The sequence below is a fragment of the Diachasmimorpha longicaudata genome, chromosome 12 (assembly GCF_034640455.1).
Source record: "Diachasmimorpha longicaudata isolate KC_UGA_2023 chromosome 12, iyDiaLong2, whole genome shotgun sequence".
Lineage (NCBI taxonomy): Eukaryota > Metazoa > Arthropoda > Insecta > Hymenoptera > Braconidae > Diachasmimorpha > Diachasmimorpha longicaudata.
The window spans coordinates 5,264,223-5,289,971 of NC_087236.1; the positions used below are offsets into that span (position 1 = coordinate 5,264,223).

Sequence of the window (25,749 nt, forward strand, 5' to 3'; positions counted from 1 at the left end):
CAAAATGGCCGCCCGAAACAGCGACGCATTTTTTTGTCCTCGCGAAAATGGGAGAGACAGTCCACCGAGTCCCAAAGGAGGAGAGTCTTTCTCATACACCAGCAAGAGTCTTTCAACGCTCCAAAAAAAGGTAAATTCCCAAAATTTCCTGTTCTCATAAGCATTCAACTTCCACCACAACATTCAGCCAAAAAACACAGCCCAACCGCCACATTTATTTCCGTAAAAAACAAAAAATAATTTTTCCTCAACGAATTGCGCATTCCTGCCTTTCGAGAATAACAAAATCACGCCATCTACTCACTAATACATTCCGAAAAATAAAAATGGCCCCCCAAAATGCGGAAGCATTGTTTTCCCTCGCGAAAATCCCAGGAACAGTTCACCCAGACCCACCGGGGGATCGGATCTCCCTCCATAAAGCCCTCATAGTAATAGTAGCCAAGTCGTGTGGGCCGCGCGCGTATCTCCGCGAGTACAGGCCCCACCGACGAGTGGTGTGTTTCAAGACTCCGGTGTGGCTCACTCGTGAAGTTGGAGCCAGTGCACGCCCGGCTGCCGACACGAGCGGATGTGGTGGTAACGTCGCTCACCCATTGAAATTCTCGTCACCACAACTATCGTGTAATCCCCCATCGCCAGTCCTCATCATCTGGAAAGAAGAAGCAGCCCCCATGCAATTATCAATCTCCAAAATTAACGTCTAACGATCAGCGAAGGCCTCCGGACGCCCCACCAACGACGTCCCAACGAACGACAAAATATTCACCACAATAACGCCGGAAGGACAGTTCACCCAGCAGACGAGTGAGTTATCCGTGAATAAAAACAGTTGAAATGCCAAGTGAGAGTGAAAACAATGACAATGAATTGTCCCAACAATTGATGTATATTTTCCAGTGTTTTGTCATGGTCGTCGGGTCGTCAGAGCGCCGCCGTCACTCGCGATAGTGTTGTATACGTGTGATATTCTATCTTCATGCGCCGGAGCTGCAGTAGATACGGTACAACCGCGCACCGGTTGCCATAGCAGCCACGCGTGCCGGTCAGCTGATTGTGTTTGCAATAGACGCCAGTGTTGTTCAATTGCATCATCATCGGAATTTGGGAGTTTGTGGTCAATAATCAGTGCCTCGACGAATTGACGAAAGAACGCGAGCCCTCGAGGACATGAGGAAAAACGACGGAATTAACGTGTGCCTGGGAAATTAACATTTTTCGTTGTGAATGTGTGATTGACCCCCGGGGTATTTATCAGAGGTTTTTTTTTTTATTATCGTTTAAAGTTCATCGATCCTCACACTCAGTCTCTCGGCCATCCTCCGTCGATGAATATGCACACAAGGCGTTTACGGAGTGACTCGGCAGCGGGGATAACAGAACAGTTATGAGGTACAGGAGTTGTGGTAATTGTGATAAATCGGGAGAATAATATTTTATTCGATTGTTTTGATGACGCGAGGGGGGTGAGGTTTGTCGTGTGGACAGTGGAGAGTGCGAATATCTGAGAATTTTTGAAGGCTCCTCGGGGTAGGGGCTCGATGTGCTCCGCGAATTTACTGTGATAATAATTTTACGTTCAATTTGCTGGTTGGTGACAGCTGGTGGATTATGAGGTGGGACGTATTGACGGAATCCTGAGGAAGGACACAGAGAGCGTCGGGGGAGAGACCGGTGCGGGTGAGTTTTTATTATTATTTATTATTGTTTATACATTTATTTGGTTGATTTACTTGCGTGAGTGGTGGGGTGGGAGGGGAGGTTGGGTCGAAACCGGTGGAGGATACATTTCTATTGGAAATTAATTAATGGGAGAGGGGGAGGGGGAGAAGAAAATTGATATTTGTTAATGAAAAACGTGATTTAGTGTGCGAGAATAATTTAATGTAAGAGCATTTAATGTAGAAAGAATAGGTTGGTGAGAGTTTTGTTTTTAGCTCGCGAAAATTGGGGGCATTGTTTACCTGAATTTCCCGGAATTTTCCTCGCGTTATCGATTAGCTCTTCGGTATTATACGCGAAATTGTGTTCGATAATTTCATTTGAAATTCTGGTTCTCTAGTTTGGGATATTTTCACAAATATTAGAACAGTCAAAGCAAAAAATCGAATACTAATCCGGCTTTTCCGTCGCCTCGGATTTCCGCGAATTTTCCTCGCTTTCTTCAACACTTTTGATGAAAGGGTTCTCGATCGTTTTATTTGATTGTCTAATCCTTAAGTTCAGGATATTTTGAAGCTCTTTGAAGAGCTCTGAAGCCACAAAAAAACCGAGAAAAGTAAATTATAAAATTCGAATAATAATTCGACTTTCTCGTCGCCTGAAAATTTTCTCCACTTCGTTAGAGCCGCTAAACAACATTTCCCCAAAAAAAAAATTTCTCTCTGTATATCGTCACGAGTAATTACCCAGAGTGAGGACTGTTGCCACCGAAATGACCCAATTCATGCGGTTTTTTTCAGTCTCAGCGATAGTTCCCCAGATAAGTGTCACTGTGACAATAATTATTCAGTGATGGAGGAGAAAAGTCAAGGACAGATGTGATTAAACCTCTCAACATTGTTCCAACGATGTCGTTAGCAGATGTCTTTGTCCCTGTTGAGTATATAAGCCCTGAAATATATTTTTTTTTCATATATATTGTCGTGTTACCTGTCAGATTGTTGACATTACCAGCGACACGTTTTAATAGGATTATTTATGCCTTGTGAGGTCCGCGTAAATGGCCGCAACGCTGAAGGCGTATCACTACATCTATCTCACGCACGGTGGCATATATTATCTGGACATAATTGTATTGACATTAAATTGATAGTCTAGTGGGGAATGATCGCTTATTCGTTGCTCCTGATTTTTAAAGTTATAGTCCTGCGGAAAAATTCATTTGGAAAATATTTAATTTGGGAAAATTTTATATACTTTCCAAATTTATGAGGAAAAAAATTATATGACATCATAAAATATATATATAACATTCATATGATATATATATTTTATTTATTAATTTTTTTTTCAAGAGAAAATTGCCCCAATTGAAAAATAATTAATTGGTTGAATGGATATAATAACTAATAACAATTGAAGCAATTTTTTATGAATAATTCTCTGTCTATTTATGATTGATGGAAATAAATAAATTGAGAATGAGGGAAAAAGTGAAAAAAAAAAATTCTGAGTAAAGAAATTGGGACGGTAATAGTTTAGAGTGAACGTCGCGCATTCCTGAATGTCAAGTGGCGCTGATGAGTTGCCGATATTATCTTATATATTATTTATGTTTAAACCCCAGAGACGAATCCAGTTGCGAGGTCACATTAGAATCTATGGATGAGGATAAAAAAAAAAATGGTCAGTGGGACTGTCATTATTTATCCGAAGACGTCAGTGTACGTTTATACAAGAATCCCGCTATTTTTTGCCAGATATGTTGTGCGCACTTCTCGTGCGGTGTCTCGATGACACGCCTCATGATGGATTTAATTATGCAGGCCTACTCTGAGGATTACTCTATTAGGTGAAGATTTGAATCTACGGGTATTTACGGTTAATCGTTCGGGTGAATTTTTTTCGCAATTGGGGTCAGTTGTTGCAAATTTTTTACTGATTAAGAACAGAGGAGGGAAAGGAGAGCTTTGACTGGAGGGCTTCTATGGAGATAATGGAGAAAACTTGGGGTTTGATTTTTCTAGGCTGTTGGAAGACAAGATTGAGGGTGATATTTCTCTGCTCTTGGGGGATGAAAAATTAAAAAAATTTTTTTACGGAATATTTGATGGGATTTGGAATTTTTGAGGGGCATAAAGAGGACAAATTGTCAATTAAATTCTATTTTTAATATAAATAGGAGTATGTAACTCTTAATTAATTAATTAATTTTATTTCATATCGATAATAAATTGTTCAATTTCCTCAGAAAATTTCCTATTTTCATTTATAACATTCATATTTAATTAAATTATAGATAGAAATTTAAAAAAAAATCTCTTCAGTTGGTGAAAAATAAATGAATTCATTTTTCAATTAATATCACCATCGAAAAATCTTGTTTTTCAACAATCAGGTGCTCTATGATCCAGTAGCGCGTCATAGATAGGTTTCATTATCGAACCATTGTATGCTAATGAATGATTGTCGCGTGAGTTTGATATTTTTCATCAATAAAAGTCAGTCGTTAGTAAGAAATTGCGCGGGCGGTTGCATTTTATATCCTCGAGGTGAACATATTATTGTGGGAAGCGTGTGACACTGTCACTGATATTTCCCGACAATCACCCGGTAGTATATCTCCGATTGGGTATTATCATCCCAGTAGAGGCCGTTCATGGGCTTTTAACTCACAGATATCAAGAGAGAGTGTGAGAGAGAGAGAGAGAAAGTCGCGTGTTACGCAGAGTTTAACCCAACTCGTTCCGCCCTGATTAATAGCTTAATCATTACGTGAGCTTCTTCGCACCTTCTCGCATCATGAAGCCCTGGGTGATCGTGCACAATCGATAAGTCAACCGGTCTCTATTTCTGGATTGATCGGTGCTATTGATCAGATATTATTTCACACATCAGTGCACAGAAATAAATTTTTTTTAGTTAAAAATTACACCTTCAGGGGTTGAAACGAGGAACGAGGGTTAGTTTTATTTAAAAAATTACCCTTTCAAGTCTCATTTTTCCACCAAAACTTGATTTAAAAAATTGTTAATTGTTATTTGGTCCCACGTTGTCCTCTGGAGGTCAAATTTTCATTCAAAATTTATTTTCATGTGGTAGTTTGACTTTGGAAATTATCAGAGGAATCGGACAGGACTCAATAACAATTTTTAAAAATATAATAATATTATTATTATTTACTGGTAGGGCTTTGTCTTATCCCCCCTCCTTCTCTCGACCTTTTTTTCTACATTATTTATTCATTTATTTATTATTTAATACTGACAATCGCTCGATAGACTAAGACTCGTCATATTATCACGTAAATAAATTTAAAAAAATAATATTTAACTGTAAATAATTACAAGATACAGTCAGTTGAATGTGTTAGGTGGTTATTTATCATCAGAATAATCTCGGAAATTGAGATTCACGGGGTCTATGCATTTCAATCCAGTAGTAATGAGTTAAGTGCACAGATGGTTGATAGCTTCCTAGGCCGATAGCCAGAATCCACTCGTCAGAGTGCAATCTCCGGCCGTCAAACGACGTCAAGCCCCACTTGAACCCTTGTGACAACCGTGTGACGATCCATATATATATATATATATATTTTTTTTTTGTTTCACCACTGGTGCCGTATGTGCAACACGAGAAAATGTGAATGTGATAAGGAATAGGCCTTGAGCCCGTCTCACAGCACCGGAGCCCATACACGTGCGTTTAGCATCCAAGGCTGTGTGTACGAACGTTGTTTCATTATTTCGAAGGCACGACGAGTGAATAAAAAAAAAAAAAAAAAATTAAAAAAAACAAACTAGTGAATTATGTTTTTTTTTTTTTTTATTTAATACTTTTTATGTATTTGAGTGTCTCGTTATGGTGTTGGGAAGTATACTATGGGTGTGGTTAATGTGAGTATGTGGAACCGCTAATTGAATTTTTTAACGTGCCAAATAGTGATGGGAGAAGGGAGTGGAAGAACCTTTTGTGGTTTATGATGCTCTCATTTTGACAATCATAGGTCATACTGAATACCATGACTGTTATTAGCTGAATGGCCTATCGTTCCGGAGACGGTTAAAGAGTGGTATTAATTTTATGTTTTTCCGGTTGTTGCACCGATTTTTCCTTCTTTGATGGATGTGGATAATTATTGAGATGGAAATTCTTGGTGTATTCGCGGGAATTATATTGTAGAATATTTTCGAGGGAGAAATTATATTATTTTATGGTTTTATTTTCGATGTAGGAGAGGGGGAGAGGGGGGGGGGATGAGGATGGAGATGGGGATTTATTTGAATGTAGGGGGAAGAATGGTCAGGAAAAATTGAGGAAGTGTTTACGTAATTCGGTGTAGGAAATTGGTGGTGGATAATTTTTATGGGAATGGAGGAGAGGAAATTTGAAGTGTTCAGTAAATTTCGATAATTGAATAGAATTTATTTGCACTAATTGAAGTATTTTATTTGTTGGTTGGATTTAAAATATGTTTTGGAGAGTTGGGGCGTTGCAGAAAGTTTATTTGAATGAAGGCATTCGTGACGGGTAATTTGAAATTTATTTGGTAATTTTTCGCCGAGGAGTGATAATGTTTTGTTTTGGATACAATAAATAGGGAATTATGAGGGAATAATTATGTGGTAATTAGTTACTTTCTTGGGGGATGGATGTGAAAATTTAATCGGGAGCTGTCGAATCGGAAAATCATTTGTTATTCTGTAATTTTTACTGAATAATTCTCTTCGCGTAGTTGACTCATTTGTACAATTTTTCCGCGGGCGAACTTGTGTCCCTGTTGATGATGTCGCAATGAATTCTCCGCGTGTCACTGGGTTACTACATTTACCAAACGGCAAACATCAGTTGATGACAAACTCGTTGCATTCTGGAAACGATACCATTTTTTTATTGCCTCTCCCTGAAGTGATGGCTCGACAATGGCCGTTACAGTTAATTAATTAATTCAATCAGTCGTTTCGATGATTTTTGGGGGTAGTTTTACTGCGTGAGTGTCGTGGACGATCACTGGGTGATTAGTCGACATCGTAAATTACGTGAATTGTGCGGTCACAAGATCTCAGGGAAAAAAAATGCAGAATTTGCGGCGGTTCACATCGCGCTGTTTTCGCAAAATTTTAATGTCTACATTTTTTTTTTCCTTTTTTGAGAGATTATGGGGGTCGGTATATGTTTAAATGCATCCGAGACACGTGTTTCGCGGTCGTTCCAAATCGCCGAGCACTCGCACGCGTCTACCTTCTGCACTCCATTCATAAACTGCGAAAGAATTTATTATTTTTTCCTTATTTTGTTCTGGAAAAAAATTGTCGATTTTTATTTATTTATTTTTAAATTGTTCCCGGTAAATAATATATTGTGTCTTAAAAACCAGACGTCATACTCAGCTGTGGTATATTTTTCATTTAGAAAAAATAGAATTAGAAACCGTGATTTTTGTCAAATAAAAATTTTTCAATTTCACTTATTAAGAAGTAAAAAAATTAATCGTTTAATGGAAAAATCACCTGCCAAATTTCTATCAAAAATCGAATTATCCGTGTCCAAAAATGGCACAAAAATCCCAATAATCACTGACAAATTTGTTCAACGATTACTAATCACCAAGAATTACAAAAATTCTGTTAAAAATTTTTCACCACCGGAGTAATTAAATCCCAACTGACGAAAAACATACGGTACCCTGACTCGTACCCGAGAATTCGATGAAAAAATTCCCAGTTATTGCGTCAGACTAATCAAATCGGTTGCAAGTCCGCGTTTATTTTTTTTCTTGCGAAATAAACAATTGAAAAATTGAAAAAAAAAATAACGGAGATGAACATTTTTGTTTTCTTGATGTATCGCTGAGGATGCTGTGATAGTTATGGGTTTTTCATATCATCAAATTTGTTTTTTTTTATCCCATTTCCCCAGTTATTAGCTTTAATCGATTGTGACGTGACGGATCGAATGATTTAAATAAAGAAACGGGTGCGTCATGGGCCCGGCGCAGTGCAGTTTGACCGCGCCCTGTCAACCGTGCGCTCCGATTGCATATTCTCGATCCCCCTCCCCCCTTTCCCCCCTCTTCGGACTATGTCCAAGTCGACAACATTTTTTTTTTTTACCACTCTACTACATACCACTGTCGCATGATAATAACATTGCAAAATCGATCTATTTTGCGCGTAAGTTTGATTTTTTTTTTACTAATGACAATTTAGTTTTATATATTTAAAAAAAAATTTGAATCAATTGTTAGAGACATTTCGAATATTATATGAGACGAGTTTAGAACTAGAAACTATTTTGGTCGGGTTGGGAGATCCCTAAGTAAAACTAGAGTGGAATGGAAAGAAATTTGGAATTCATTCAATAATTCTATAAGTAATTTATAGTATTAATTAATATAAATTAGCTGATGAATTTAATTTAATTGTTTCAGATGAAATGAGCTGAGTGGGCCAGTATTGACGCCAGTATGCCAACCTGATGCCAGTAATCGTCAGTATAACCGGATAAAATAATTAAAAAAATATAGTAATAAAAACCAAAACAAATCAATAAGTAAACGAATCCCCACGTAAATTGAAAATTATCGATAATAATGCTACCTGCGTTTAAAAGACAACACGTATATCTACACCCAGAGGGCAAGTGATTTATAATTGAATGGTGCGCGTATACGTTCTCTTGAATTTAACCGATCGGACATTGAACGGCATTCGTCGTGCGCGCAACCGGAACGAGCGTATACCACTTGTCGATTGATTTTCCCTAACTGTGTCTGCATTAGTTGGTGAGAATTTTATTAAAAAAAAAAAAAAAAATCAGTGGTGAAGCACTGATACGGATATACAATACGAACATTGTGAAAAGTGTACAAGAGGAGTTTAACGGAGGGAAGTGATATTCAAGTTATTGTTTACGAGGAATAGCCGTTTGGGGGCTAGTTACGCTGACTTACATCGGGAGCGCCAACCTGCAATCAAGGTTCATGGTTTTCATGGTGAGTCATCAATATTTTTTTTGTATTTTATGTGACTCAAGGATATACAATGGCTGGGACCATTTTTTTAAACATTAATTTTCTTGATTTTTGAATCTAAAACTTGGGGGAATTTTTAGTTGTTTATTTTTTTAATTACCTCGGTGATTAATTTAATGTTAAATTGGACGAGGGACGATTGCGAAACTTTGAGAAATTTTAAAATTTCTGAATTTAGGAGACAAAAAAATATGAAGAGAGAAAAATAAATTTGATGAACATTCGATTAACTTCTAGAAATTTTGGGAAGATTATTGATGGGTCTGAAATTTTTTTAACTGTAGCAATAAATATGTGGGAATTGTTTTAGAAATTACTAGAAGTTCTAGAAAATTTTGTTTTTAAAATCGTCGAAAATTGTCTGATTTAAAAGAAATATTTTTCAAAAGAAGAAATAAATACAGAAATGCGAGGATTTTATTTTAACATTCATGGTCAGGTACCGAGATATCCTTGAGTCAAAATTGTTATATATTTAGCTCTCAATCGTAGTATTCGCGGTATGGAAATAATATCGTCGAAGTGGCTAACATTAAAAAAATAACAATTCCATAATAAAAAATAATAATTCTCCGTATGAGAATATTCGTACCGATATAAACCCAGAATTAGCATAATTCTTACGATTCCATCATTTAATTACCATAAATAACATACCGGTGATAAAAATTATTCGCCACTGGTTGTAGTACATCTGTAACTCAATACGCCCTTAGTAGTAAATTCAGTGACATTTTACAACAATTCACTGGATGGTAAAATATTCCATCAATAACGAAAAAATTACTGTACAACTGGTCCATTATTTTCACAATTTTAATTTCATTAGTCTGTAGAAATAATTGCGGTATTTATAACCCTTTCGTGGTTACTTATTGGCCTTATTCACGCTCAAAAAATTCCACACTAGTACTCAATGTGCTTTCGAGTTAGTATGTTTTCCACTGAGACGTTTTTACGTGCCATTTCGAGAACGAAAGGAGAGAATGCATGTTACAGTGCGTCAACTGTATATATATACGTTGTTTCGTGTTGGGTAAGTGCCAATATTACCCCACCGAATATCGGCAATAAATATCGGTGTCGGCAGTACACTTAATCGTAAAACTTGGTACTCCATGTTGCGCCCTTTACACTGTACGTATGGAAGTTAAAAGTGGGCTATAACGGATCGTGAAGGCTGGTACATCGTAACATTGTTCAATCTGCCTGATGTGCTATTGGGTTGACCAATAATGGAAAAATATTGTCGATAAAAAAATATAGTGGGGGGGGTCGCGTGATTGATCATTTTCAGTTGATTTTTTTTTTCGGATTTTCTGAATTTTTTTTACTATTTTTATTCCTGAAGGGGAAATTTTAATAGTTATGTCAAGGACGTTAGGAGTCTCAGCAACTATTTCTGTTATTTATCAATGAAGTGGTGGGATGATAACAATATATATATAATTGTTATTTATGATGAGAGAGAATTTTTTTTTGTATATTAATTCATTTGAGAGAAGTATTTATTTATTTAAGGGAATAGTTTTGTGGGTGGGTTAGTCTCAGGTAATTGGGGGAGGTATATTGCTCTTGGGGATGATATTGGTGGGTATAAGTCCTGGGCAAACTCCTGGGAAAATGAGTTGTCAAGTCTAAAAAAATAGAAAAAATAAATAATCGTTGCAGGATTTAATATATCGCTGTTATTGTTTGAAACAATTAGATTGATCCTATGGGAAAGTGATCGAACTCCTCTGAGGCTTATGATTCGAGAAAAAATAAACGATTTAAATAAAAAATTCTCTGAAATAAATAATTATTCCGAAAAAAATTATCTCTCAATACACTAGCGATATAAATCTCTTCCTAAATTGCAAAATTCATTTAAACAAACAATGGAATCGTCCATTTATTTTAATCACATTTCCTATTCATTTATATTCGTCAATTGTCAATTAGTTCACCAAGACCGTCATTTTTCTCGTCTCCAGAAAATAATAAAATTATATCTGTGAGACATATATTTTATTTACGTCTCGAGATATAAATTTTTTTTCGTGTCACATTATTTCCACAACTTGATAAATTATTTTTTTAAACCATTAAATAAAATAAATAATCATTCGTGACATACAATTGACTACCGAATTTTGTATATGTTAAAAACCGGATGAAATATTCTTCCTCGAAAACTGATAATTACTGCGGTATAATTACTCGCACCGTCCGACAGCCGATTTGTCTTCCGTCCGGCTTATGGGTTATAAATGGTGTTATTAGTCGGGTAATTGCACTTCTCTCTGGTGTAACCCGTCCACGCGGACCCGAGAGCCCGTTGTCACGGTCTATTCGCGTCCTCCACCCCCTCACATCCCCCTCACACCCACCCCCCTACCCTGTTTACCACCCCATCTAACTATTTAAATTTTTGTGGGAAACACTTCGAGAATAAAATGTTATTTCTCCTTTGGTGTATTTTACTGAATGTTTAAATAATTATTCGTGCATTTCCGTTGAATTGAACTCGATTGGAAGTACTTGTGGTGACTCGGCTCAACACTCACTCCCGTTTCTATTTGTCCGTTTTCGGTTCAAGCACTCGATATACGGAAGAAATCTTTCCGGTTTTGGTGGTACGACCGGTTCCAACTGATAGTTCTTTTTTTTTTTTTATTTATTTTTTCTTTTTATCTCGTATTTCTTCCAGAGAGCAAAACGACGTGACACGAAAGTCTTGACTAATAATTTATCAAGAGACATGTTGAATTTGATTTAGGGAATAATTTTAATCGTAATTTACTGCATAGAAATTTGAATTTAATATTTGGGGGAGTTAATTAGTGTAAAAAAATTTGGCGAAATTCGTTGAATGGATTTTAAATAAATTGAAAATTCGGGTGATTTAGGGGTGAAAAGTGACGATACCATTGAAAATTCCATTGAGTCGAGGATTTCTTCATTTTTTGTCGTTTGTAGTTTTGTAATTTCTTTGAATATTCCCGAAATTTCAGTATTGTGGGTCATTTTTTTATTCTGCAAGCGAAAAAAAAATATATCGAACTGAGAAACTTCAGTGAATGATTCAGTGCACTTCGGATGAAGTGCATCGTGAAGTATTCAAGTTCGAGACGTGAAGGGTCCGGTGACTTTGCACATGACAGGTCTCATTCAACGAAATGATTATCCACACGTAAAAAATCATGAAAATTAGGGGGTGAGGTAAAATGCCACGTCTTCCAATGGCAATACCTCGAAACCCCCAGAGTGACATCGAACGATATTTTATTATTTCAAAGTTTGAAACGAGACTTTCAAAACGATAAAAAAATGATTCAATTTCACTCCACCGATTTCTCGTTATCGACGATTCAATACGTTCCATTTCGCCCACTCTACCTTCTTATACATAAACAATATTCAGAATATATATACATATAAAACAAAATTTATATATTACCCATATATTTGATTATTTTTAAATATAAATAATATATAAAAACTAAAAATAGTAGAAGTACTCGTACGTACGCCTCCCCGATATGATAACAAATTTCCAACAATAAATTATTCATTAAATTTATAAATACATACCCTGTTTTATGTACCTGAATGTACATAATACTGATATGCCTTGCATATATACATATGAGTGATTTTTCCGTCTGAATGATCAACTGATTTTTCCGCGAGAATTGAAACAATTTTTTCTTTCTTCCTCCTACCGCCCTCTCTCATCACTCGAATCAACAATTATTTGTTGTATTTTTTCATTGACAAACACTCACGTGTTGTGCATTCTCAAGTTGACTGAATGACGTTCGGGCGTAACAGGAGAGTTGGAGAAGTGCTTGCACATGCGACCCAGGAGGCGAGGGAGAAGGACATTGACCTCTCTTGCTTGCACTCTTGCCTGCATATGCGTGCAAAAACACGGAAAGTCGTCAAAATAACGATGACGACATGCTGCCAGTGTATCTCACAATTTTCCATCCCCTACTCTCAATTTTTTTTTTTATTCGTGCAATTTCAGTACTTCTTGAACTCGTTTCTCGTCAGTTTGTCATGAAGATAATGGAAAAATCGATGTGTCGAGCGGACGCCGTAACTGAAAAATTCAGACACGGGTACCTCCTCCGTTGGGACCTAGGGTTTTCACCCCCCGTCTGGGTATTTCCTCCCCGATGACGAGAAAAAAGTGTGAAAAATCCTGGAAATTTTTTAAAACTTCAAGTGGAGAATTGAATTGAATTTATTGGAAAAATCGAGCGATTCGTCATCGGATTTTTATTAAAAATATTTTTAAAAATGAATAACAATAAAAATGAGAATTTCGAGAGTTTGAGGGTGGTATCCACCCCTGCAAAAAAATCTCATACAAAATCCCAATTCGTTGGCTCAATAAAATTCAATCGATAATTGTCCGTAATTTTCCTGTAATTTTTATTTTTCAATTAATGGTTTAACAAAATTCTGATGATTTTTATTGAGTTTTTCTCGTTGATGGGGACGATGTAAATTTAGGATGATGGGAGGGGCGGATAGAGATTTTGGGCGTGATATTTGTGGTACAGTTTATCAAAATATTGGGAAAGTCTCGGTATCGATGGTTGAGATAAATTATTATGGTACGGTATAGGGTGTGCACGGTCTGGCGGATCGAGATATATGTAGGTGTACAACCGGATATGGTTCGCCGGAAGTTGGGGGACCCCAGAGTCGACACGCTCCACGCTCCTCTGGCTCCTCATCCTATTCATATTGTGGGCCCGCAAATCACGAACTGGATAACTCGCCAATAATCCACCATCGGGTGGGGTATTTTATGACGTAGTTGAGGTGAAATATCTGGCCCATATTTCCGGTTGTTTTTCGACATTTTTACCCGCGACTTTTCGTGCAACTGAGGCCCACGGAATTTCCCCAATTTTACATTATCACCTGACAATTTTCCGCGAAATTATTATTACGATAAAAATATTTCCCATTCGCAAATAAATCATTTCAATTATCGAATTTTCTCGGAATATATTTTTTCTTTATGACATCGATTTCGATGGGGCGATAATTTTTTTACGTTCCACTGCGATTATCGTTTTTTCTCGGTAAATCCACCCGGAAATTATTCCGCTGACCTTGCGATGTTAACGGACCTTTATAAGATTAGTCTCGCGAGGTTACGGCGCATCATCGGCCGTCAAATTGCGATATAAAAAAAAATAATAATTTCCCGCATTTTGTGGAGAACTTGAGGTGCGCGTTAGCGATCTAATAATGTCACCGTTGGCAATTTGCGTATCATCGTACGTATAATATGCCTCGTTGCTCGGGTACACACGATCATACCGCGTGCAACAAACTGCGCAGTTGAACGACAAGAGGCACGCCCTTCTCGTATGTCGCATGATATGTCGCGTGGTTAGCCCACGTACTCATATACCGGGTGCACAGAGAACAAAAATTATTTTTCCCAAATGTTCAGTTACTTCGGAGAAATATTTATTTGGAAAGTTGTATTTTTCCGGTGAAATTAATGCCCAGAGGCGCCGGACGAACAGAAAAATTATTTAAAAATTACGCGGTTGTTCCGGACCACGTGACAGTCAGTTAATTAACAAATGTGATTGGAAAATCATTTGAATTGGTCGACGTTATGGAAAATATTTAGTTCATAGATTTTTGCGGATGAAAAATTTAAATTTCGAGTGGGAGTTGTATTAAATAATTGGGGGCAATGAGGGCCTTGTTTTACCGCATATGGAGAGAAAAATTATTAAAAAATTAGCCGGTTGTTCCTAAAAATCACGATATCACCTCTCAAATTTTCCTCATCGCTTCCGTAACCATTAAGGGACCACAAGTTTCGTCATTCACTCAACAACTACCAAACCTACAATAATTATTTCTCGTTTCTGAATTTTCCCCGCGAAAGTTGTCTCACCCGCGCAATCCCCTAAAAAAAAAATTTCCTAATCGTAAAATGACAGTAGCCCCAAGCGAACAATGTCCCGATAACAATGAAACCCACTAGACCTCACGAAAAATAATAAAAAAAAAAATTTATTTTTATTTTCGACTGTGCTGACGTTACGTTCCGCTATCGGTCCCCGAGGTTAACGCAATCGCGGGCGTATGCCACATCGAGAGACCTTGTTGCCGCCCGGCTGCTCCACGTGTACATAGCCATCGTGTTATGCAACTACTGTACGAGCAAATCCACCGGTTATGTATATATACATACATTTTTTCGTATCTACAGAATTGGCCGTTAAAAAAAAAAAAAGTGCTCATAAGCAACTCCACTCGACGGCAATTATACGCGTAGAAAATTATAATGAAGTGATCATTCAGTAATTTTTTTTTTCTCTCGTGAATCAATTTTTTTTTCGCCCATTTTTAAATTAATGGGAGAGAGGGGAGGAATGGATAACGGATAATTTTTATGTATATTCAAGTCGTGTGAACGGGCTCACCCATAGACACACGTGAACACGTCTGTTCTTAACCAAGTTGAAGGTGAATGGCGGGGTGTGGCGTGCGCGGCGTCTCGCGTGAGGCCCCGCGCGGGGGGACTGGGGTGGGTGGAGTGAGAGAGAGAGAGGGAGAGAGAGACGGAGGAAATATAAATAAATAAATAAAAGTGGGTGGGAGAGTGAGAGAGCATCCTGCTGCACCGATGCGTTGATCACCGTCTTCCTTTGTTATTCAGTTGTTGTTTATACCGAGGGTTATGGCCACGTCCAATATCACTGAGGCCGTGCGATACGATGGGACTTTTTATTTATTTTTTTCTCACCCGCGTCTGATGGTGGCTCCCCGGAAATACCGGGGAGCACGCTCCGACGGACGATGCAGGACGGACCTTGAGAGCGAGGATTTTTTTTTAGCGGGAGATGGGGGTGATTAATTGATTGGTGTGGGGGAGGTGAGGTTTGGCCTTGAATTTTCATCGGGAATTCAGGGATTTTTGGGTTAGAGGGGGTGGGGTGTTTTTGGGGCCACGAGATGAGTTAAATGTAAATTAAATTTGGAATATTGGGAATTTTCGAAGGAAATTATCACATGAAATTTAATTATTATATGATATGACGTGAAAATTCAGGAATTTTTCCCCTCAATGTTTTTTATACTGAAAAATATTCAGTAGAAATTACCGATTATGTAATTGACTTGGAAATTTCACGTGATCGCATAATTTTACTCAGACAATTCCGAGATAAATTACAGAACTTTCAGAAAAAATTCCCTGATAGTTCCGTAATATTTACCGCAATTTTTACTGAACATTTTTCTTTGTTTAATGAAACATTTACGTATATAAAATTACGCGTCATTTAACAACAACTTACCCCAATTTTTTCATTTTCGCGCAGTGAAACTGTTTCTCGACCGAGATAATAAAAAAAAATTGTAAAATTGTTTATCTCCATTAACGTTTAAAAAAAAAAAAGGAACAACTACTCTTCTGTTGCCGGAGGGTAAAAAACGATGGTCGGGCTCATTTGTCTAGTTCCCTCGTGTTCATCTTCATCATATTATCCTCTCGCCTTTCACCAACACCACACGCCACAGATTTATCCACACATATTCACATTGACTAGGCATCTATATAGAATAATCCACTATTCACCGCTGATATTTCTAAAAGCCGAGTATAAAGGTCAAGTTTCTTTCTGGAAAGTCAGTCTAAAGCCGTGATGTATAAGTGGACCCCTTCATCGTCTTCCCAGATCCGGTTATACCTCGTAATTATAAAATCCCTCTTCTCGATTCTCTCCCTTCCTCTATTTTCACGGGAGTTTGTAGTACTTTGTCCTAAATGTCCATGGGGTTGTATACATACAACTCATGGTGGGTTGAGTGCAGTGAGAAGAGACGGAGAAAGATTGTACTGAGGCGGATGAGAGAGCACGGACAGAGGAACCCGACTGTTTGCTCATTAGACCGGATAATTGCAGGTGGGTTAGAGGCTCACCTCGTGTGTGGTGTTTTCTTATACCTTTTACTCGGTCTCAGCGGGTAAATTATTTTAAAAACATCGGTTCTAATCAATTTTTGAAATTAGGGGGGGGGGGATTTACGGAGAGATAATTAACGTTACTGTATCGTAATCTGTCAGTTGAAAGAATATTCGATCAGATTATGAAATAGTTACGCACTTTTTCAGGGAATCGTCGGGAAACAGTCGGAAAATATGGGAGAAATAATGCGGAATTATTCTGTAATTTTTACGGAATTTTTACTTTCGTTATCAAAAATAAAAAAAATCTTTAGAAACAAATTAACGGAATTTTCTCTTTAAATTCCGTGTAATTCACTCAACAATATTTTTATTTTAATTAATAAATCAGTAGATTCGCTAAATTTTGGTTTCTCCACTCGAACCAAAAAATGGTCACTCAACAATCCGTGAAATTTCAATTTTTCCCCACCAGTACATAACAATCCAAAGCGACTGATGTACAATGCTCTTCTCTCTCGGTGCGTGTATAAATTAGCATTGCCTATTAACAGGTATTTTACGAGTTCCTCCCCGTGAAAAAAAAAAAAGAACCACATCTCTGACCTCCATCGGGAACTAGTGTACATTAATTAGCACCAAGTGCCTTCAAAAGAGCCGAGAATATCATTAGAAGTCGTACATCCACCATTTTTCAATACCCAAGTTGCTTAACATTTTCTCCAACTCTCAATATTCACAATTTATCGATTTATAAAATTAATACTAACCAAGTTATTAACGATAGACATCGTAACGTCGGATTACAACCACCATAAAGCTTAAAATATGAAACGAATATGTCTTGAAATCGATTCAAACGAATGTTAACGTATCGCAAAATATTTCAAAATTGTTGAATCTATTAAAAAAAAAATTATGAAAACTGTAATAATTATTATTTCCCACACATGAGGTGAATTCACTGCCTAACGTCACGACATATTGATAGATACAATATTTTTGAATTAATAGGAATTGATTTCAATCCATGTGGTTATTTCATAAGGCACCATTGCACCAGACTCACCTTAATTTAATTTATTCAAATAAAATTTTTTATTATATCGCTGTACCCCGCGGCATTCTTCACAATATTCGTGTTTATCTGCGTATGTTAACATGTATATGTTAACATATATATGGAATTATTGTAAGTGATTGAGGTTCACTCGTACGGTGGTATATAACACCCCGATAAGGATAGTATTCAATGGTCTAGTCGATTGGTTACTCGGGGATCGAATAAATAGTTTTTGCCTTCACCCGGCAATGATCGGTGATACGTGATTGCCTCTGCCTAGTTACCAGACTCGGTAAGAAAATTTAATTAAATCCCTCTGGCATTAATTAAGATTTGTCACGTGGCTGAGGGAGGGGGGACAGGGGGATGGTATCATTGGGCTTAAGATGTTTTCGCTGGTATCGAGTGATTTAAATTTTTTCTGATGGTAATTAATGAAAGGGTGAGGGGGGGAGGGTTGAATTGTTTATTGGAGGTGTTCTAAGGAATTCGGAGAAACATTGTCTTTGAAAATTCGTAATTAAAAAAATTAATTAATGAAACATAAATTTTATGAATTTTTTTTATTTCATTTTTCACGTCTACAGACAAATAATTATAAATAATGGGAATAATTATTCTCCTGAGGTTATGGACTTGGTAGCTATGAACATTAATTTATTATTATTATTATGTTGCTAATAATGCAAAAAAAAATGTTTTTATGATTTTTCAAAGACGAAATAAAAATGGAAAAATATCAGTGTGCGATGTAATTAATGATTTTGATAAAAAATAGTCAAACGAATCCTCACGAAAGGGCGAATCTATCGTGAAACGTAATTGACATCCCGGAAGTTGGTCGATAATGAGAGATGAATAGAAAGAACTAACCCCAAGCGAGAATAATGAAGTGAGGGAATTCAATTCCTCTTCCCACGATCTAATGGATGAGTTTACGATTCCCCAGGGGTTTTTTTACATTCCCCAACTGTGGAAGAAATCATAAAATATAACCACAGCAATTCGCAATTAGTGATGAATAGTTTGTAAAAACAAGTGGATCATCGGTAGTGATGCGTCAACTGGTGTTCAGTAAAAATAAAATAAAAAATTATTCTGTGTAAAAAAGTGTAACAGCGTAATGAACATCGGGATTTATATATCGCGTATCAATTAGTATTGGTGATAATTAGTGAGCAACAATGAATTGCTCGAGGCTGAGAGTTTTTACAAACCTCTGCATTGCTGCACACCCTTTATCGTCGCTAGTCTTGAATAGACCGCGGTGGGGGTGAATAGGGTGAGCGGGGTAGGGGAGGAGAGGGGGGAGAGAGAGATGACGGTGGGGAATGAGAAACATAAACATTGCTACCAGTAGTGGGTTTTCATTAATTTTATTGCCTCGTAAAGTTGTCTCTGCGTACACGGCCACTGCCCATCAGTCTCGTCCCATTCCACTCACCAACTCCTTGTCTAAGTCTCAGTGTCGATATCACTGTGTATGTTTCTGGTCCATTCGACTTATACAGCGGTGATCGATAGGTTCTTTCTCTCTCACTCACTCGGTCGTCCTGTTTATTCCCCCGGGAGTCATCTTCATGTCATTATCGGCGATTGAGTAGTGATTTGCGAAAAAAGGGGGTCGAGAATACGGAGAAAAATATACAGTAAAAATTACGGAATTCAGTGGTAATCGATTATGGAATTGATTGGGAATATTTAGTTGATTGATTCGCGGTGATCGGTTGGTAGGAAAAAAATATTTTAATGGATTATATATTTTTTTAATGGGTATTTCAGTTTTTTAATTTTTTATTTTGGTGGAATAATTTCCCTTTTTGTGTCTGAATGAATGTGGTGCAATCGGAAATTTTTGGCAGGTGGTAATTTAACCGGGGAATGATCTGAAGTGTCGGGAAATGTCAATTTATGGTTGGGAAAATCGCGGGTTTGGGGGTGAGAGTTGGAGATGATTTTTTAAAAATTTTTTTGGAGAAATAGAAAAATGGAAAAATTGGTTGGGAGGTGAATTCATTTGTTGGAGAATATCTGTAGGAAATTTTAAGGTGAAAGAAAATCGTGTCAGTAGTTCAGCCTTCCACAAAATATGTGCATTATGGAGACAGGTAGTCGAGTCATCCAATCATCACTCGAGTTTTGTTTGACTCGTAAATATTAGAACCACTATATCCTCCGGGCACCCGTACGCTTTCTAACTTGAGCCATTTGTGATAAAATGGCACCAGTGCATTATGACAAAATGTCGATTAAACAATAAAATAAAATAAATAAATAAATATCGTATCAAACGTCTTTCAAGTTCGGTAAAATAGGGCTCCGTAAAGTTTCGTCGTGTTAATTATATCCATTTGGGTCAATCAATTTTTCAAATTGGTTTTCAATAAAATAAACCACGTGATTAAAAAAAATTTTTGCCTTTGCAAAATTCGCCGGAATAACAATTATTCATTTTTAATTTCAATTCCTCGATTCATCGCCTATTAAAGCGGTAATTTCACGCTCTGCAATCCGATGTTACGATCAAGCTCATCGAATTTATCGGTATCGAGAGAGAGAGAGAGAGAGAGAGAGAGAGAGAGAGAATGAGATGCGACAAAAATTTTACCGTCTCGTGAATCTCCGATACCACCGATAACATTTCATGACGAGTAATATAATCGTAAATGTTGAGGATGTTCGATCGATACTCATTACGCACTTTCTCATTCATTTATGCACGCACCACGACCACCAACAGTCCTGTCCTACCATCATTATTATCGTATTAAGGAAAAGTAAGATGTTATTACGAGGAGACTACACAGACTGGGAAAATTGTGAAAATCATAAAAATTTTTTTGCAAACTGTTTCACGGAAAATAAGTTGAATTTAAGTTCATCCAGAAACACCCAAAATCAATTTGAACGACGTTTATAAATGATTATATACGAGGGGAATCATTTCATTTGCATAACACTTCATATTTCGTGGAGCTTGGGATCGTCAAATAAATATTTATGGGGAAGGAAAAATTTAAAAATTATGAATTAACGATTTATGATTTGGTTTTGTTGGTTTTGATCAGTAAACCCCAAATTTTCTCAAAAAAATCTGCTCCACACACGAGCACATTTTAAAAAATTATTTATCATTTACAATAATGAATTTTTGTAGATAAAAAAACATAAACCAATTTTTATTAAAAAACATTTGTTCTAATTCACCACATAATCAGATTTCTGCACTCGTCGATTGAATCCAAAAATTTCGGACTTCAATAAAATAAAAAAATCCCTAAAATTCAAATATCTCTAGAAAATTAATGAAATTTTAACCTATGAAACTGCAGGAAGACGATAATTCCAAAACAACTTAAATTCTAATAATTATGATGCCCCATAATTTAAATTCCCTGGAACTCGTCTCACAACTTAATTAAAGTGCGGCAGACTAATCCCTCACATCTTCTGAAAATCCTGGCAATTACAGAATATTGTGTATTCGCTCATTAAAACAATGACAACGCGTAACCCCGGTAAACTATTCTGGTACCTCAACGATTATCTCCGGGATTGACAAACAAGGAAATAAGCCATTACCGAGTAGGTAAGAACGCGCGTGCCTGCGGCCAACAACCAGCCTAATACACCCCTTTTACCCCATACGTATTATACGTATGTATATCCAAGTTATATGGGGAACACTGGTATACGCAACTGTATGCACCATTACGCGTAATTACTCTCTCGTGGTAAAACTTATGCTCTTGTACTTGGTAGATAATTATCATTTTTCGACGCTCGGGCGTTACAATTACTGAATTATGGACCCGTCAATATTAATATTAGTGCCAGTTTCAATTATGGGAAGGGACGGGGTGGATTGGGGGGAGGGAATTTATGGCTTACCGGTGTACAATATACTGTTGTAAATATCTGGCTTAAATTTCAAGTGAATTTCCAATTATTCTTCAGCTGGTAATTTTTGGTGCGTTCAATAATACGATACGTGGAGAGATATTATTTAATATAAATATTATAATGAGTAATCGATGTGATTACGATTTATCGGTTGTGAAAAATCTAATGCTGTGGAAGTTGGTAAAATTTGAGGGAATTTTCTCGGGAATTTTTGGGAAATATTCATTGAAAGCCGGAAAACATTGATATCGGAGTCAATAAAATGTCAAATGACAACACTGGATTTTTTTCCTGATTCATAACTTTGCATTTATCTGCCCACGATAGTCCGGGAATTTTTCCCTGAATTTTCTCCCCCAGAATCATTTTTTTGACGAAATTTTTCGGAATTTTTTGAGGAAAACATTTTAAATCTCATTAAAAAAAATTAACGAGTGTTGGAATTTCAAATTGTAACGCGATACAAATGTCCGTAATTCAATGAATAATTTTCCGGAAAAATCAGTGAAACATGACATGAATCATCATGAGCTATCGGTGGCAATTCCCTTATTCAAAATTCCCTTGAAACTTATTTTTTAATTTCAATATATTTCATTGAATTCATTGAACCAATCCGACTAACTAACGATACCACTAACAAATGGAATATTCCCGTTTGTTACAATAATATATGAACTCAAATGGTCGTTGGTGTTCCTCATTGTGGAAATTGTACGCGTGAACCCGTCGCGTAACCTACGAGATATCCTGACGTTTTGCCCTCTTTGCGGTCTTCAAGGTAATAATCTTGGTTCGCAAGGGTAATGAGGCTTGGCCAGTTACTACTGGCCACAAAGACAACTTCCATTGGCCAGAGCCAACAGCATTGCAATATGTGTCTTGTCGCGCGCGTGAATTCCTTCGCATCCATTTGTAAGGAGGGACAAGAAAATGAATTTTCGCTTCTCTCTCTTGTCCCTCGGTTGGTTATTTTTATTTACTTTTTTTTTTCGTTTTATTTTTTATTTTTTTTTTGTGGAGTGCGTCCCAGGGAGTCTGAGTGGCTTCCCAATGCGGGAGTGGTGACTACGAAATTGTCATTCCTTCTGCAACTTACGATTGAGCTTGTATGTTACGGGAAATTCCAATGCTGAGAATTCTCTCACGGGTTTCACGGGGATTAGCATCGGCTAATGCCGGAGGTGGATTCAATTTGTTCGGGGGTTATTACTGCAGACACCGAATCCTTGATGACTGGGAGGGGAAGGGGGGCTGGGGGAGGGAACGAAGACCATCAGTTGATAATTTCAGTGGAATTTCCGGAGATTTCGGGATTTTTCATTCGTTACTGAGCGAAAATTCGATGTTTTTAATTGATAAAAATGAGAATTTCTATTTAATTATATTGTGAGATTAAATATTAATTAGGGAAATTAATTAAAGTGTTGAAAGATGAAAAAATAGTCGGTTTCTCGAAATTTTTCCTAAATTGGCCATTTAAAAATGCACTGAACTGCAAAAACAGTTGAAATATTTGGATAATGAAGTACAGGATAATTTCTCTCGATGAATTCCACTAAATAACATTGTTCGACGTTTTAAATTGAGGCCTTTTCTACTTCACTGCTATCCCCTTTTTCTTTCCCCACTCTCCTGTCCAATTTTTTTTCCCCTCAATACACTCCTTTTTCCCCCCTTTTATTCAGGGGCGTGGTGGACCGGCAAAAAATGTTTTTTTTTCGCGTCTGGAGCAGGATATATTTCGCACGAAGGGAATATAATTACGGTGGGGGCCGGAGTAAATCGATCCATCCAGTCAGAGACCCGAAACATTTAAAGGGAGTTATAGAGACCGAAGTTTACGCGATGGATAATCATCAACTTCACCAATTCCGGGTGCCACTCCAAGGTCTAATTTTTTTCTTAACTTGTAGTAGTCCCAGTGATTACTTCGCTTCACGTATATTAGACGGATATTCTCGTTGACTTAATGAGCATAATTCCAGCTCCTGACATATTCCTGCGCTGAATAAAAAAATTGAAATTCCAAAATCCTCCACAAATCGACAGTCTGTCGCACGATCGAACCACCATGTTCAACCGCCAGTAACCCAAAAACCGCAGAGTCAAATTCGTCAATTTTTTTCCCACTTTGAAGGTGCGTTTTTGCTCTTCAAAATGACATGTGACTCGTTCAAATCGCATCGTTCAGTCATGATATATCCGGTATTGAGTGAAGTGCATTTTATCGAACTCTTCTTCCAGGCTTTTGCGCCCCGGTGGGGGGTCCTCTTGGACACCAGTACGTAAACCCACAGGCCCTCGTATATTTACGATCTTGGATGGTACCTTCAACCAACTGCATTAGCCACAGCCACAGCGAATAAACAGTGAGAGGCATTCTCTCGTTGCTTCCCATACAGGGATGCAATTCCACCCAGGGAAGAGCGATTATTTTCACTCCTGTGTTGCGCCTCCATTGTCCCAAAATTAGCACGATAAATTGCAAATACCCGGTGGCACGGGTACAAGCACATCGGCTAAATGGAGAAAGGGAAATGGTAATGCCAGTGTTTGGTAGGTCCAGGGGAGGGGGTGGGGGGTGGGAGGGAGAAGAGAATAAAAATGACTTTTATTGTGAATAAAACAAATCGTTGAGCGACAGGTGTACATGTCCTTGAGGTACCCCTGGGCACGCGAGTCTCTTGTGGTGGTCAAATAATCCCCTCCCCAATCCCTTCACCGTGACCATCCACCTCAGTACAATTCCTCCCTCCCCCTCCCCCCCCCTATTTTTTTTATTTCAATTTAAAAGACTGCGAAAAGAGGTGAAATTATGATTATCGTTGCGCGTTACAATCGCCAGTTTCATTGCATGCAATCATTATTTTTAATTGGGCCCGAAATACCGTATGCTCTGTCTGGTGATTGTCGTTCCACTCGATCCAATGTTAATGGACCGGTGATACATGATTGATTAGAGCAAAGTTTATTTTATGGATGTGTTATCCGTGAGGGACATGAATTTTATCGATTAAAATAATGAAGTAAACATGATCTGTTGGTTATAAATTTAATGGTCAAAGGGAGAGTAAAAATGGGAATTAAGGTGCGAGTTTACAGAATAAGGAGTAGCCAATCTGATTGTCCAAACATTTGTATGGAATGTCGAGGAAGGAAAAGACCGTGTGGGTTCATTAACGATGCGGTGATTGTTGGATAAGGGGAGGACATGGATTTGTGAGGAAAATATTCAGAAAAAGGCAAAATTTGATTTTTTTTGGAAGTGGAAATTGTTGAGGAGATTTTGTTTGGAGTATTTCATAACACATATTTTTTTATTTATTAAAAAATTGTTTTTTAAAGATTTAATCGTTTTGTAATCAATTTTTATTGAATTTAAAGTCCTTAAATTGCGTAGTTGAATAAATAATGTTATTGAGACGTAAAAATAAATAATTTACGCTGATAACATCCAAAAAAATATGTAAAAAAAAATCCAGAAGTCTCCTTCACTCGCTGAGAAATTTATATTTAAAAAGTTTATAAAAAATATTTTTTTAATGTTCTTTTTATACATTTGGGGACTTTTTCTCAGAGTGTGTGCACGTACCATAATATTTGAAACCGCAGAATCGACCGGAAAAACAAAAAAAAAAAACTGAACGAGAAAAAAAGTAAAAGTGGAAAGAGTACGTGTGTCATCAGACAGACAGTAATAACTCTTCACGAGTGAATTGAAAAGTCAGACATGATAGGATACTTTTCCCCTTTGTTCCTTGTCTCCGTACACATTTTCCCCTTTCCAATAACACAAGGAGCTCCCCATTGACGTCTTATACCCGTTGAAATTGCCAGTGGACTTTTATAAATGTACACCACTACCATTACTATCGTGAAATATTAAACATCCAGCCGTTTCGGTAATTATCGTGCGGGAGTTGTTGAGGCGATGGTACAACGATTAGATCTAAACTAAGCCGATCTAATGTTTCGTGTTAATTGCAATGGATTGTGTAATTGGTGGGTCGAGGATTTATGCGTATTTACGCATCGCAAGGTTGATAGAGACTGATTTCGAAATCGTTGAGCGATATATTTTTTTTTTTCTCGTTCCCCAGATCGAGATATTTATGATGCGAACGAGATATTGCGTTCGAATGC

At 37.2% G+C, this 25,749-nt stretch overlaps 1 protein-coding gene across 1 annotated transcript in view; it reads left to right on the forward strand.

Annotated features, from left to right (window-relative positions):
• The first annotated feature begins 644 nt into the window (after nt 1-644).
• The window catches only part of LOC135168246 (Krueppel-like factor 3), a 152,392-nt gene continuing 127,287 nt past the window's right edge, over nt 645-25,749 (forward strand). Inside the window, exons 1-2 of the mRNA XM_064132240.1 lie at nt 645-1,680; nt 8,093-8,656. Of these exons, the coding sequence (XP_063988310.1) occupies nt 8,645-8,656 (12 nt within the window). The 5' untranslated portion in view covers nt 645-1,680; nt 8,093-8,644. The remainder of the gene's footprint in view (nt 1,681-8,092; nt 8,657-25,749) is intronic.